Source organism: Lagopus leucura, unplaced genomic scaffold (genome assembly GCF_019238085.1).
Source record: "Lagopus leucura isolate 7727_CA_CO unplaced genomic scaffold, USGS_WTPT01 Super-Scaffold_100018, whole genome shotgun sequence".
NCBI lineage: Eukaryota > Metazoa > Chordata > Aves > Galliformes > Phasianidae > Lagopus > Lagopus leucura.
In genome coordinates this window covers 6,564,855-6,581,580 of record NW_024962272.1, presented here as the reverse complement: position 1 = coordinate 6,581,580, position 16,726 = coordinate 6,564,855, and the positions used below count along the sequence as shown (strand labels likewise).

General features: G+C 39.7%; 1 protein-coding gene across 1 annotated transcript in view; it reads left to right on the top strand.

Annotated features, from left to right (window-relative positions):
• MLLT3 (MLLT3 super elongation complex subunit) overlaps positions 1-16,726 on the top strand; it is a 110,775-nt gene that overhangs the window by 56,256 nt on the left and 37,793 nt on the right. Inside the window, exons 3-4 of the mRNA XM_042877553.1 lie at positions 455-537; positions 4,154-4,297. Coding sequence (XP_042733487.1) covers positions 455-537; positions 4,154-4,297 — 227 coding nt within the window. The remainder of the gene's footprint in view (positions 1-454; positions 538-4,153; positions 4,298-16,726) is intronic.

Sequence of the window (16,726 nt, the reverse complement as noted above, 5' to 3'; positions counted from 1 at the left end):
GCTATGTTTACGTTTTCAAATGCTGGTAAGCTCTCATGCAGTAGGTTAGCAAGCACTTGGAGTCTCCCTTATTCTTGAATGTCCTGTGTGGGTTAGTGCCAGCAAAACAGGAGGGGAATGGTGAGGTAGCTTTACTTTGCTTAAATTTACTTTGTGATTTACTAAGCTTGCATTTCCTCAGAAGGCTGATGTACTGATAGTACTCTGGAGAATGTGTTGGCAGTTTTTTTCCTGGATAATTTTTTTTTCTCAGAGGCCTTGAGATAGCAAGTCCACCAGGAGTTGATATCCCTTGGTTCTTGTGTTCCGAGAGACTGAAGAAACTGAAAGATGTGTGTGTGTATATGTGAGTAATTTTGTAGTGATGCTTTCATGGAAGTGTTGCTGCAGACTGTTTGTTCACGTTGTGTTTTTAAACATTTTCTGTTAAATACAGGCTTTTTCTCTGTTTCAGTGTGCAAGGATCCACCCTACAAAGTTGAAGAATCTGGTTATGCTGGTTTCATTTTGCCAATTGAGGTCTACTTCAAAAATAAGGTAAGGAATTGCATATTTGTTCATTTAAAAGCTTAAAAAAAACAGCAACCTAGCAACAACAAAACAATCAAAGAGAGAAGTAAAACTCAACGTGTACACATATTCAAACATACATATTTTGATGCATAAATACTGAATGTAGGCTTAAAGATACATTTCAAAGTGTTGTTCCATAATTCACGGTCACTGTAACTTTTATACATGTCTGACTGTATTTTGTAGATAACTCTCTGAAGTCAGGATTACTTGATGAAGTACAGAAGCTGAATTATTCAGTAATTAGAAGAATAACTACTTCTACTGAGAAGTAGACAGGCTTTAAAGCCAGGAAGCTCGAGAGCCACTTAAAAATCTTGGGGAGAGGAAGCTGATCTTGATCATATTGAATTCATAACGAACCCTTTGTTTTATTTTAAGTATTGCTGATCTTTATAATTTCTTCTTTTTTGGTCTTTCATGAAGAACCTTTTTTATACTGCCACCTCAGTCTGAAAAAAAATATATTCTTTTAGAGTGAACGTGAACATTGGTTCTACTCAACATTACTGGGGGCATAAATTGGAATCTAGTGCTATTCTAAAATGTATGCATTATTGTGATATCTCAAATTTAGTGTGAAAGTAAATACTGTGTTTACTTTGCAGTCTTCGGGTAGCAAATACAGAGATTTCTTTTAATGCACCTAGTAGGTTCTGAATTGCAAATAATAACTTGTTTGGATAAGAACTGGATGTGGGTAGAATTTAAAGAAGAAGCTCTAATAATTTTGTGGATTTAATGCACAGAATTTTAATAATTTCAATATTTTGGATTCCTTCTGTGCTTTGAAAAATAGACCTGTTGTTTTACTTCATGCATGCTTCAAAGATACATGCATACATATTTTTTTAATTCCAAGATGTCATATAACACTGTTTTAATAAAGTCAGTATTTCATCTTCCTTAAAATGCCAACTGCTTTGTGAAAAGCTTAAAAACAAATGAAAATGAGTAACAAGTCTTCTGCTGAAAATGAGCACACTTAAAATTCAGTCTAAAGTACAACTTGGTTAACTCTGTTTGCCTTCAGGAAGATGTTCCATTATTCTTCTGCCTTTCATAGAAACTCTGTTGAAGTGTGAGGTGTGGATAATTCTACTGAGGCACTTTATAAATAAAGATTTAGAAATTAATTCTGAAATGTTCCCTGTATCAATCTGTGAAGAGAAGGGCTCAGTCTACCACATTTGCTGTTGGAAAGGGAAACAGAACTGCTTCATTGAGTTAGCTGGCTTCGTTGGCATGCTTTTTAACTCAGCTGTTAAGAGGTCATCCCATAACCAGGCAGACCTGTAACGTCAGAAGACAGTGATTCACTGAAGCATCTCTACAGAAGCCTTCCCCCCCGACATTTCTTTTTCTGTTTTCCACTCAGTTTTGGCTGCCTTTGACTGCAAGTCTCAGGAGTTCTCCAGCAGGAGTTGTTGGCTTAGACTGAAATCAAGAGGGCATCAATGATTACAACTCACCTCACCCTCAAGCAGCATGTGGAATTTAGGAAGTTTGCAACATCCCCCACCCCTATTTCCTGGGCTCAGTGCAGTATGATGGAGGAGTGGCACAAAAGTTGAACTGGCATTCCTGAGGCAAATTACTGCTTTCTCCTGGTTCAGTTACTCTTCCTCCTCTAAGCCACTTCACAGGTATTCCAGTACAGACAAAGAGGAGCTAGAAGGAGGAAGAGGAGACAGACCATCATCACTTACTCAAGGTAGATAACCTTTCCATTTCTGGTTCAGAAAGAACCCTAATGAAGAGAGAATGCAGTGGTGCAGGATGCCACTTGGATCATGGAGAATGATACTGTTCTCCTTCCCAGGACAAAGCAGAAATTGGTAGGAAATCTAATAGGCATTTTAACTTGACAAAAAAATGTTCCACATGTTTAAAGATTATGGAAATAACAAGCATCCCCTTCCACAAATATAATAAACCTCAAGATGTAGTTGATAGCCACTGAGACAAATTCCTTGGAAGAAGGCTTTAGATTGAAAGACTTCTACTCTGGAAATTACGGTCCACTTAGGATAAGGCTCATAAACTGCAGTATATTCTGCTTTCACTGTCAGGACTTCACTGGTTTGAATTAATGGCAGTGGCACAGGCAATGATATATTTAGTGAAACTCTGCTTTGAAATTATTACTTCAACAAACTTTCCACAGATTTCTTTGAAGACTCCAGTTTATGATTTTTGTAACTTCTATGACAAAGCTGCCAATACGGATTGCCTATAGCAATGTCACAGTTTTCTGTGGTGCAGTCTTCCTTTTTTTATGCAAGAAATCATGTGTTCATCTTTAATAAGAAATATCTTCATCCATGATTGCCTTTGAATACTGACTATCAAGAAAATAGTCTCAGCCATCAAAAAATAAGCTATTGCAAGCTTTTTGTCTCAGCTTCTTTGTTGTCTTTGTTCCATGTTTGAAGACAAGATGCTGAGGAGATCCCTTGGCTGTATTTGAAAACCTGAGACTTTTACACTTCCTATTCTTCGTATCCTTAATGTCCTGAATCAAAGCTGAACATTTTAATGTGATGGGTTTTTTTGAGCACTGGGGATGTCTGTCACTGAACAGAACACAGATCAGATGCATTGTTGTTTATAGGCTGAAATTTTGCTGCATCTCTTCCTTCTCCTCCCTTGTGGTTCTTTTTTTTTTTTTTTTTTCTAGAGGATTTGCCCTTTTACTTGTGTTCTGCTTTAAGACTGTCATTGGTTTGGTGCCTTCCTTGGTACATCTGCACCTTTGAAGAAAGGGCTTCTTGCTATTGCTTTAGAAGAGCACTTAAGTTTTATACAGTATCTAGAACACATTTGTGTAAATGTGCTGCACAAAACATACTCAATGTCTCTGGTATTAGCAATTTAAATTTATATGGTTACAGTAATGTCCTTTTCCAGCTGAGGATTTCTTAGAATAGCGGAGCACTGATTATGTCCAAGATAAATTTGCCTTTCCTGTTCTTTTTCTCTCCACATTGGTACAGGGAACATTTGTCTTTTTTTCATTATAGTGGCAGAGAATTTTAAATGCTTGGAAGCTGTGGTGGAATACTTGAAATCTTGCTGCCCAATTCAGTTCAAGGAAATGAAGTTCCATTAATAAATAGACACCTTACTTAGGAGTCAAATATTATTTGCTGCAGCAGTTTCAATCTTACTCTTATTTACAATTATTTTGAATTTGAGGAGGAAATTGTATCCAACGATTTACTGCAGCATCTTCTGTATTACCTACAGCTCAGAAATGATTGTGTTGGTGACTGAGTTACCTCGTGTCAGCTGAATCGTGGTATTTGGCTTTGTGTATGTCTTTAGCCTATGCCAGACATCGCCTTCAAAGAAGCCTTGTCAAGACAGCTTGAAGTTCATGCATTTTCCCATGTATTATGATGGGCTGATAGGACCTTCTTTAATTTTCTGTAGTCCAGCTGATGTTCGGTAAATTCTATCATGTATCTCAGAGCACAGAGGATGGTTAAAAATGATGTAATTTTGATATACAGACTGATGTAGCCCATATTTTAGTTTTGGCGTTAGACCTTTTTATCTGGTTATTTTCAATCCTCAGGAAGAACCTAAGAAAGTTCGATTTGACTATGACTTATTCCTGCATCTTGAAGGCCATCCACCTGTAAATCACCTCCGCTGTGAAAAGCTCACATTCAACAACCCGACAGAAGAATTCAGAAGAAAGCTACTAAAGGCAGGAGGGGTGAGTCCTGCACCCACTTCAAAAACAGTCACAAAGATGTTGCTGCTCATTGCTGGTGCATGATTACTGTAACAAAGGTTGACCAGGCAGTGAAACTAAGTGAAGTGTTCTTGTGATTAATGTAGTAGATACCTATTAACAAGGAAATGATTCATGTTTACTTCTATGAAAGCAGAACTTAAGCCTTATATATGAAGCATTACTTGCTTGCTACTCCAGAGATGAAGTATAGCAGAGTTGTTGTGATTAAAGTTATGCAAAAAGAACATAAAATGTCTCTCTTTTAAAAGGTAGATTCTATGTAATGCAAAATGAATTCAGTAGTAGTAGAGCAAGTTAGAAAGTAATTATGAATAAACACACTGGAATTTATATAATGTACGAATACTTTGAGCCAGAAAATGTACTAAATCTTCACATATTTGTAGAATTAATGGGTACAAAAAATCCTGAAGTTAGGCTTTTTGTAAGGTGTAGAGGTTTAGAACTTCAGGAATATGTGAGGAATGTTTTGCCTGTTGCTGGAAATCACTCCAAGTTTCATGTAATAGCAGAACCACTCATTCTGGCTGAATCAACAGTCCTCAATCTGCTGGGGTTCAAGCAGGTCTGCTTAGGGCTTCTTCAGCCAGCTGGGGTGTGAAACCCCCCAGACTGGAGCCTTGGCTTCATGACCAGGCAATCCTATGAGTCCTGTTTGTCAAAAAGCTTCTCATCTTCAGCTTGAGCCTCTTGTGTCTCAGCTTGTGTTTCTGCCTCTCACCTTCTCACCTCACACTATGTGTAGAGTCTGGCTGCCTCTCCTATGTTTCCTGGTGCTGGGGCTGCTGCTGGGTATCCTTGAAGCTGCCCCTTCTCATGGCTGAATCAATCTTGCTCCATAGCTTTGTCTCACAGGGCAAAACCCCCAGCCCCTCCCTCACTGGTTCTGGAGCTGTGTCCTGGTCCAACAACTCCAGGCATTGCTACATAGGTGCACAGTTGGCTTCAGCTCAGCTATATGTCACCAGTGCCCCAGCTTCCTGTACAGGACTAAGGGGCTGCAGGTCTCAGAGTTTGTCCTGATGGTGTTTCATGAGAATTCTGTTAATCTGTTCCTCCAGCCTGTCTGGGTCCTTCTTGGTTGCAGTCCTGCTATTGAGTGTCATTTGCTTCACTTCCTCAGTAAGCTCATAGGATAAGCAAATCAATATTTTGTGGTTCTACGTTAGGCCAATATCTATGCTTTTGACTAGTCATAACACAAATGGTTATCCTTATCTGGTACGATTATATAAAAGTAGATTGAGGAGTGGTGATAGGAGGGAGCTGATTTGCGAATAATCTCTTTGAATAGTATCTGTGAAAATAAAGCGAAAATAAGTAGCAGGCATAGTCTGAAAGACCTTCTTATCTTCATGGAGAAGAGAACTGTTACGTCTGTAGTGGTATTGAAGTAGAAGCGTGAGCTGTGTTTTGTGTTTGCATTTATTAGGTGCAAGAGGGTATCCATGTCTGGACAGTGTATTGGCTTTTTAGTGTGTTTCCAAATAAAACATCAAGATTGTATTCTGGAAAGCTTCATGAGCAGCTGCTTTAATATTAATCATATCAGGTCAGTTGTTAATAAACAAGTTTTACCCACAAGTGTAATAAATCTCAATGTATGCTGGTAAGAACTTCGGGAGGATGTAGTGGGTAGAGAGAAAGAAAGAAGAAAAAAACATTAAGTGACCTTTCGTTATTCATTTTCTGCACCTTCTATTTTTAGGTTTCATGAATTAATAAAAACAAAAATGCTACTTCATTGTAAGCAATGAAATATGGGATGTTTTAATGAAATTGTTTCCTTGAATGCTCACATTGTCTTTTGTTCTAGAGGAAGAAAACTGTGTGGTTTTTTTTCCTTTTTTCATATTTCCCAGTTTTCTTCCATGAAATGAGTCCCTTTTTCTTGAGTCTGTCAGTCTTTCAGGCTTCCATTTCCAGGTTTTCTGACCTACGAGTATGTCCAGCTAACTCAGGAGAGATGATCTAATAACACTGTCTCAATGTTAGAAGTCTTTATGAAGGGCTCTTAAATCGCCCAATGTTGAAAGGCCCATAATACTTCTATTAAATTGAAATAGTGATCATCATTTTTCTTTGGCTTCTGTTGATGTCACAGAAAGCTGATTCTCACCTCCAAGTGTAGTTAGAATAGACCACTGAATTAATCCATGAAACTGTAACTTAGTTGTAACTGCGGCATGCTAGGCTAACCAGGACACTTAGAGTAAAACAAAGTACAAGAGGTGGATTTTGCATTTACTGAAGTCAATAATTAATACTTACAGTCATTGAATTTCTTTGGCAACAAGACAGAGAAAATCAAGTTCATCTTCAAAGTGAATTAGTTACCATATTAATGTAAAATGTTGAGTGGTAGCTTTAGGGAGAGCAGTCAAAGGTGGAGGATGCTTTTGCTATGTTTTTAAGTAATGCAAACTGCTTTATTTTTGTGCAACTTAATGTTGCACCTCTCATTAGTTGCTCTCCAAGGATTAGTCATGGGACATGTAATTCAACTGAAGTAAAGTACTAAACATGGTATTTTAATTTTCACAGACTTACATAACGAGCGCTATATCCTTCTCCAGGGAACAGTGTAGGTTTGATTGTAAAATAGTAAGCAACTGTCACATTGTTTATATGTAAACCAAGGCGTATGTTTGAAGAAAGTAGAGGTTAGGAAAACAGCTGCTGTTTGTATTTACAATTGGAAGTACTTGGCTTCATTCAGTAGATGAACCCAGACTTTCTTTGAGATGTTCATGCTTTCTTATTCAGAGTAGGAGCTGTCTCGTCAAGGTTCATGACTTTGCTCTTCAGTCAGGCTGTGTCTCAAATGCGAACTAGTAAGAGACAGAAGAACATTTGCTCTAGCAGCTATTTTTGAGACTAAAATACTTTTTCCTTTAAAAAATAGGCTAAAACTGTGGACACATTGCCAGTGTCTTCTTGTGGTTCCCTTCCCATACGTACCTCCTCTTTCATATGCCTAGAGATCTGACTGGTTCTCCTAAGTTGACTGAGAGTAACATTTAGATATTACAGGTAATTAAACAAGTAAGAAAACAAATTTAACATAGCTTTGTAAAGCTTCTATGTCACTTCAGCTAAGGCAAACAATATATTTTGAGTGGTGCCAATCATTAAACTTAACTCTGAGGAATATTTCTATCTTTTTACATTTTACTTTTTTTTTTTTACATTTACATTTACATTACATTTGCTATCATGAGAACTTAAGCATGGAAGTACCTTCAGTCTTCAGTCATAGGAGATAACCAAAATGCTGATTTTTCTCTTTCAATATAAGAAATACTTTTTCTCTCTTACAGAGAGAATGATTTGATTTGACTTTAGAGACACTGTTTTTGTAGTCAGGCAGGTAAATAGAAACCTTTGGTTTAATCTTTCTAAGCCCCTGTCCAATTTGCAAGTTCTTTATCAAGCTCTTCAGAAATCTTTATTCCTACTATTAACATGCTATTAGCTGACTTCACTTTAGTAAATATAAACAAATATTTATAGAGAAAAGAGTTCAGTGAGCAAATTCAGTCAAAATATTCTGTGTAATTATTTACATTCTGTCTCTTTCTGTATATATTTTAAATTGTATATCTTCTAGGAAGTGTAATCGTTTTCACAGCAAACTTGAGAATTTTTTCCTCTGCTTCTACAGTGTAGTATGTAACAATGAGAAAAGAATATGTAAGTGAACATAACTAATTTAAATTAGCAACATATATCACTATAGTCTAACTTGTTTGAAATCCTAGAAGGCATATTATGTACAAGTGATGACTCTGGTGGCTACCTGACTTTTCGCCAAGCAAATTCTCAAGCTACTAGTGGTGACAGTAGTCTCTTACAGAGATCTTGTTCTAGATATTGTGCAAAATTATACATGACTAAGTACAGCAGGATTAAAGTTCTCATCAATTAAATGCCAGGAAGCATTGATCATTACATAGCCATTTCTCTCCCTCAGGTTTCGCATACCCTGGAGGTTAGTGAGAGGGTCTGGGGAGTGGGAGACTTCCCTTTAGTCAGGGAAGAGGTGGTCTATGAGCGCCTAGACAGCACTAAGGTCCACAAATCCATGGGACCTGATGGGCTGCATCCATGTGTGCTGAGGGAGCTGATGGAGGTCATTGCCAAACCGCTCTCCATCGTCTTTGAGAGGTCTTGGAGAATGGGGGAGGTCCCTGAAGACTGGAGGATAGCCAATGTCACTCCGATCTTCAAAAAGGGCAGGAAGGAAGACCCAGATAATTACAGGCCAGTCAGCCTCACCCCTTTCCAGGCACAGGTGATGGAACAGCTTGTGCTGGATGTCATCTCCAGACAACTGGAAGAAAAGGAGGTTATCAGGAGTAGTCAGCATGGGTTTACCAAGGGGAGGTTGTGCTTGACCAAGCTGGTGGGGCCTTCTATGATGTTATCACATGCTGGGTGGATGGGGGGAGAGTGGTAGATATAGTCTACCTTGATTTTAGAAAGGCGTTTGATACTGTCTCCCACGACATCCTTATAACAAAGCTGAGGAAATGTGGGATAGATGAGTGGACAGTGAGGTGGGTTGAGAACTGGCTGACTGGCAGAGCGCAGAGGGTCGTTGTTGGTGGTGCAGAGTTTGGCTGGAGACCTGTAACCAGTGGTGTCCCCCAGGGGTCTGTGCTGGGTCCGGTCTTGTTCAACATCTTCATCAATGACCTTGATGAGGGGATAGTGGCCACCCTCAGCAAGTTTGCTGATGATACGAAGTTGGGAGGATTGGCTGACATGCCTGAAGGCCGTGCTGCCATTCAGCAAGACCTGGATAGGCTGGAGAGCTGGGCAGAAAAAAATCGGATGAGGTTTAACAGAAGCAAGTGTAGAGTCTTGCATCTGGGGAGGAATAATTGCATGCACCAGTACAGGTTGGAGGATGAGCTGCTGGAGAGGAGCTCTGTGGAGAGGGACCTGGGTGTCCTGGTGGACAACAGGTTGGCCATGAGCCAGCAGTGTGCCCTTGTGGCCAAAAAGGCCAATGGCATCCTGGGGTGCATTAAAAAGAGCGTGGCCAGCAGGTTGAGGGAGGTGATCCTCCCCCTGTACTCTGCCCTGGTGAGGCCTCATCTGGAGTACTGCGTCCAGTTCTGGGCTCCCCAGTACAAAAAGGACCGGGATCTCTTGGAGAGAGTCCAGCAGAGGCCACAAAAATGGTGAAGGGCCTGGAACATCTCTCCTATGAAGAAAGGCTGAGTGAACTGGGTCTGTTCAGCCTTGAGGAAGGATGTGTGAGAGGGGATCTAATCCAGGGTTATAAATATCTGAGGTGTGGGGGCCATAATGGTGAGGCCAGTCTCTTTTCAGTGGTACGTGGAGACAGGACAAGGGGAAACGGACACAAGCTGCAGCATAGGAAGTTCCGCACGAATGTGTGCAAGAACTTCTTGACAGTGAGGTGACGGAGCACTGGAACAGGCTGCCTAGGGAGGTGGTGGAGTCTCCTTCTCTGGAGATGTTCAAGACCTGCCTGGATGCCCACCTGTGCGACCTGCTGTAGGGAACCTGCTTTGGCAGGGGGGTTGGACTCGATGATCTCTGGAGGTCCCTTCCAACCCCTACAATTCTGTGGTTCTGTGATTCCTTCCTAGAACAGTCAATTACCATCTCTGCTTAGTTTCAGACTTTAAAACATGGAAATCTAAGAGGAAAGAGGCAGCTTTGCTATTCTTCTGTGTGCATATAGGAAAAGAGATGATATTAGCAGGGAAGTTGTTCTCGGTTAATGATAACCTTCAGTTCTAAGTAGATTTTGTATGTTGAAAGCCACTGAGCCTGTATATAGACGAAGTGTGACTTAATGATTTAATGTTGTTAGCAGTGTTTATTCTATTGCTATTTTGGATTGCACAACTTTCACTTTCAGAAAAAAAAATGAAAGTACTACCTAATCTGTTTATTCAGATAATAGAAGCTAATTAATTTTGAAGATACTGAGTAATATTTAAATTAGATTTTGTCTCTGAAAAGCTTAGGCTTGTTCAAGCATCACTTCAGTGCTATGCAGTTTTTGAATCTTGCAGGAAAAGGTAGTGAAACTATTGTCAATTCAAGTTAAGACAGCAGTTTAATGTATCTTTGTCTCTCTGCCGTAAATGATGCTTGTACTGTGAAATGCTATTGCCTTTTTGGTAGGAGAATCAAAATCAGTAATTTACTCCTTCGAAAGTATTATGGAATTGGAATTCCATAATTCCAAAAGCTTGGAATTCCTTTCATAAAAGGAAAGTTTGTAACATTACTGCAAACTCACATGGTTAGTGATGATATGGTTTGAGGTTTCAGACTCAGAGTATTCAGGAAGAGGTCGTGTTTAGAGTACCAATGATTCTTTTTAGCAACAAAAGTGTTGCTATTGTCTGTTTTCTTTAAAATGATTTTGGAAATACAAGTAGCTGTATTCCTTCATCAAGATTACTCTCCTTAAAGACAGTTGATCTATTAGTGAGGCCAGAAGGAGGAAAAATATTGAGAGGGGTGGAGTTTTTAGGAAAAACTGTCAGAGTAGAAATTTTGGTTTTGAGATTTAAAAAGAAAAAGCACTACTTTCTGTTTTATTTCTGGAAGCTTTGTGTTTTCACTGTTTAAATTTAAGAAATATTTCCAGATGCTTCATAAATCTACGTAATACATGCTTTAACACATGATGAAATCATTAGGATTTCTCTCTTCTTCCTGCTCCCTTTTTTTCTTTCAATCCTTCAATGTCAGAATAGTTGGCTTTTACCTGGAGCCAGCTTTAGATAATCCCTGCCCTCAAGCAGTATTATATCTTTAAGCTTGTACGTTTCATAATTAGGTAATTGAATTTTCTTAAATGATATGTTAATTTAGTTTTGGGCAGATAACTTAAAAGAATTCAAAGAAGTTTTCTGTTCCTTTAGGCTGTGGGTTTCTTTTAATGCTAATATTACTTTCTTGTATAGAAACAGTTGTTCGGAGCAATTGTTTTCGTTGTTACTCTTAGTGCTTTCAGTACTGAATGAATTTATTCTTCACTGTAAAATGATGTGGGGTGGCAGCAGCCCAGGACCACACAAAGAAATCTGTTTATTCCATATGCCAGACAAGTATAATTGTGTCTTTATTGCTGCAGAAATGCAGTAGTAATGGGTCATTTTGCCTGGAATTCTAATAGATAATCTCAGATTTGACTAAAAGTACAATTTAAATTTTTCAGCAGCTCAGTGTGGGGAAATTTTTCTACCTATTCAGAAGCTACTTTGTGGAGATGTTGATAAATTATCAGCTCATTAGATGAAACCACAGGTAGCTAGGTGTAGACTCCACAGAGACGGGATTATTCCAGCGTTGATGGCCTCCCTGCATTAAGGAAAATAAAAAGTAGAAGACAAACGAGCTTTTTGGTAGTGCTCCATTCCCCTGCAGGAGCTCTGATGTGCCTTAACATAGTCTTATTGTGGAACAACTGTGACAGCTCATACGGTTTCTAACACAGTGATTGTATAGAATGGTGGACTGTGATTCCTGCGTATCAGAGGGAGACAGTATGTGTGTTTTTAGAAATTTTCAGTAATAGAAGACTTTGAGACTGTTCCTCTTGCTTTCTCTGCTGAGATCTGAAAAGCAGTGTTTAGTGTTCTGAAAGCAGGTTTTTCTTATTGGTTATGTGGGTACTCCAAGATGTTCTTCTTGTTGGTAGATGACACTACTGTCTTTGGCAAGTCAGTTTTTATAGGGCAACTTGAGAATCAGTTTTAAGTAGGCTTATGTACAGGTATTACAATTTTATAGTGTTTGCCAGAAAAGAGTCCACAAAAAATGGCTCACAGTTTAATATAGAATGGTTTAGGTTGGAAGGGACCTTTAAAGATCATCTAGTTCATATCTCCCTGCCATACATGGGGAGAACTTCTGTTAGATCGGCTTCCTTAGAGCCCCATCCAAACTGACTTCCCCAGAGCCTTCTCCAGGCTGAACAACTCCATTTTTTTCTGCCTTTCCTCACACCAGAGGTGCTTCAGCCCTCTGATCGTAATCTGGCTGTCCTCTAGACGCACTCCAACGGCTCTGCACCTTTCTTGTGCTGGGTGCCCCAGAGCTGGCTGGCTGCAAGTGGGGCCCTGCAAGGACAGAGCAGAGAGAGAAAATATTGGTCACTATTATCTTGAAGCAACCCAATGTATGACTGGCTCCCTAGATAACAAGCCCACACAGCCAGCTCATAGTTTTTCATCCATAAGTATCCCTGAGTCCTTCTGTGCAGGTCTGCTCTTAATGCACTAATCACACTGTATTCAACCTTAGAAATGCCCCATCTGAGCGGAGCTTTTTGACTGGTCATGGTCCTTCTGAATGGCGTCTCTTCCTTCTGTTGTTATTTTTGCACTACTCGGCTCGATGTTGTCCACAAACTTGCTAAGCTTACGCTCCATTCCATTGTCTGCATCACTGACAAAGATGTTAAACAGAACCAGTCCCTGTACAGACCCCAGAGTGACTGGACTTGTCCCTCGTCTGCGTGTGGACATAAAGTTGTTTACTGCCAGCCTCTGCTTTCAGCCATCCAGGTAATTGTGCACTGAATAGTGAAGCCATCAGTATCAGTTCAAGACATGGATGTTCTATGGGTTTGTGTCAGAGGCCTTAGAGAAGTACAGTGGATCACATATGTTCTTTTTGCCCTGAACACTGAAGTATTTACTCTGTCATAGAAGGCCACTAGATTTTCATAAATGATCTGACTGGTGGAATTGAAAGCACTGTGACCAAGTTTACTGATAATGCTTAAGTGGATGGACATGTCAGAAGTGAAAACTATCTTATAGAGAGACTGGGACAGGCTGAACATGTGTCAGTAGAGCACTGCTATACTAACAGAGGCAAATTCAATCCTATGCTGCACCAGCAGCAGCATTGCTAACAGAGATATGATCATACCACTGTACTCAGTACTTGTCAGGATTCACAGGGACTGTGGTATAGTTCTAGTTCCTGTTCTAGTCCACACAATTCAAAAAGGACGTGGGCAGATTGGAGAGAGCCAGATGAAGGGATGTGATGATCAAAAGACTGGAGAACCTGTACAATGAGAAAAGACTGAAGAATGTAGGTCTTCTTACTATGGAATGCTTGGGAGCCTTTTCAGAGGTGGCTACAAAGAATACAGAGGTCTCTCTCTCCACAAGCCACATGGAGAAGGCAAGGTTGCAATGGCAGAAGTTTTGTCTTGATATAACTTTTCTTACAGTGAGAACAATCACTGGAACATCCTACTCAGAGACATGATTGAACAGGCTGCTAGATAATCTTATTTAGGCTCCCTTTCTCCATAGAAGGTTGAACCTGATGGTCTTTTGAGGTCCTCTCCAGCATGAACTATTCTCTGATTCTGTGATTATGTAGAGTTAGCTGGTAGAACACAGTTGTTATGTTGTTCAGTGGCATATGGAAATACATAAATAAAATGCATGACAACCTTTCTTTCCATGGCATTCAGTTTTCTGAGAAGGAAATTAGAAGAGGTTTAGAGGATGCCTGCAGATCAAGTATTATGGAGACTGGTCACTTCAGGTGTATGAATAAGGTGGAATCATTCCTACTCAAAACCTACTGTTTTTTGGTTTTTTTTTTTTTTTTTTTTTTTTTTGGGGGGGGGGGGGTGGAGGGAGGGGGGCATGGCAAGGATAGAATACATTTTGCCTTTGTCTGGGAAGCAACTCCTGGACAAAGGTGTTTAATTACAAACTCAACATCTGCAGGCTAGTCAAGGCTGTTTGAACTAGAGGCCAGAAAGTATTGCCAGCAGATCAGTTTGAATAATTACGTATATAGTGCTTCATAACATACAGTTGTACATAGGAAAAAATAATATAATCATTCTCTAGCATTGGACTATTAAGAAGAATGTTTAAAAATAAATGCATAATGCCATTTTCTATGTGCTTGTGAGGCCAATGAGTGTAAAAGACAGCTTATCTCTTGTACGTGTGCTGTTATGTAGTGGGAGTTAGTTACTATACTAGACAATAGCAGCACAATGTTAAGACTGATTTTCTTGGGAGATGGTGTCACCCTCTGGCCTTCTGTGTGTGTTAGGAAATAGCTAATCTAGTATTTTTGGTTCTCTCCCTTGAAGATCTTCCATTCTAACTCTCATGTTCTTCTGGAGACTGCAGGGGCCTCCCTGAGAAATAATTACCTGTATATCATCTGTGAGCTTGCTGAGAGTTCCCTGTGGGTCATTAATGAAAACACTAAATAGTTTTGAATCAAGTGTTGATTAAGTTGAGGAATACCAGTAGTCACTGGCCTTCAGCTGGCCTTCACATGTCAGCAGTAGTGTTTGAGTTCAGCAGTCCAGCCAATTCTCCACACCTCATCTCCTTTTTATCCAGTCCATATCTCATAGATCTGGATCTACGAAGGCTGTGGCAGTTCTCACAAACCTTTGCTGAAAATCAAGATACACAACAGCTGTTGCTTTCCCCACATGCACAAAACCAACCACAGGTAACAGTCACTTCAGTTGTGTTAGTTGGGCAGGAGTAAAGTATGTATGGAAGAAAGGACAGAGAGATAACAGTTATTTCCTACCTCTCACTAGCAGGTGACGTTTAGCCAGATCCAGGACCTTGACATTTGTTGGCATTATTTGGGAGGAGAAACATTTTCATAATGGGACCCCCCCTCTCCTTTCTCCTTTCCCACTTTGATTTCTGACTGTTCCATCTTACAGCATGTGAGGAAATTGTTTGCTCAGAGGGTGATGACTGGCACAGGCTGCCCAGAGAAGCTATGGATGTGCCTTGTTTGGAGACATTCATGGCCGGATTGGGTGAGACCCTGGGCAGCCTTATCTGGTGGGTGGCAGCCCTGCCCATGGCAATGGAATTGGAATGTGGATGGTCTTTAAATATCCCTTCCATTCTAAAACATGCTACGATTCTGGTTTTTTTTTGTGTGTGTGTGTATGTGTTTTTTTTTTGTTTTTTTTTTTTTTTTTTGAAGATGCATGATTAAGCAGTGGAACTCGCTGCCATACATTTCAGATCCAGGAAATAAATATGATGGATATAAAGCAGTGAGATGAGGGTATACAGTTTGTATAATGAACTTCCATGAGGCTGTTAAAAATAACAGTGTGGATTCAGCCTCTGGTGGAGAAATTCTGTGAACTGGTATTTACTGAAAGGAATCCTGAAAGGAGGTAGGAATAACAATGGGAAAAGTGTTAGAGAAAGGAGTAACACTGCAGTTTGTCCTGTATTTGTATATTTCCTCAAACTGTTCCTGTTGAGCACATCAAAGACATGCTGTGAGCTTAGTTAGACCTTTGCTCTGCTAGAGTATAGTCAAGCTAAATCTCTGAGGCAATAGCAAGGCTATAACTAGAACTTCATGCTTTATGTAATGATGAATTCATGGTGTCATTACATGGCTGGTTAACTTACTCATTTAAAGCTAGGTTCTTGCCTCTATCATCTCACCTTTCTTCACTAACACCCTTACTGGTATCTGATCCTAATGAGCTGATAATCTTTACAAAGCAGAGCAGTAACTTGTGCAACAATTGAGAAGAGAAATTAATGCTTTTGCTGTCTTATGTCTCCAAACTAATTGTAGAGCATGGCAACACCAGTCCCGGCTGGTCTTGGATTCCTGGCCTAAGCATTGGCTATGGTGCCCTTCTAGGGTAAACTCTTCTCTGAGTTCTGAACTGGCAGGGGATTTACAGTGCAGAAAGCAGGAACTGAGTAAAAAAACCCTCTAAATAGAGTGGATGTAATGGAGACTTCTTTTGTTTTGATGACCTTACGTTCTTGATGCAGTTATCTTGCTGTTATATGCTCTCATCTTTTGCTCTTTTTGTGTAGGTTTGGCTTAACGTGGCTATGTACGTACATACAACATATGAACAGTAACCTACTGCAGAAGCTGCTGCAATTCTGACAGCTCATTTATTTCACTTGTTAGTGTTTAAACTATTTCTTTCCTAAGTTAAGCCACAGAGGAAATGCATTTCACTTAAAAATATATATGTTTCTGGAGGCTTTTTGCTCTTTTTTGATGTTCTGTTCACCCAGATCAAACATTTTAGGAGAGCTGTGAAGTTGTTAATGTTGACTTTATTCTTTGAGAGGGGAAAGACCAGTGATTCTCTCTGACTTAGGAGATTTTAATCAGGAACAAATCTGATAGTGATCAGTTTGGAAGGTAGAAGTGTGTATTTTATCACAGGACCCAAGAAATGAAACTTGTAGAAGACTTTCTTGGTGTTTTGTCATCTTTACAGAGCTGACCTGGAATGACAAGCTGGTTTCTGCCTTATCACACACATTACTAATCACATAAAATAAAAGTTTAAATCTACAACTGCCTTTTTTTTTTTTT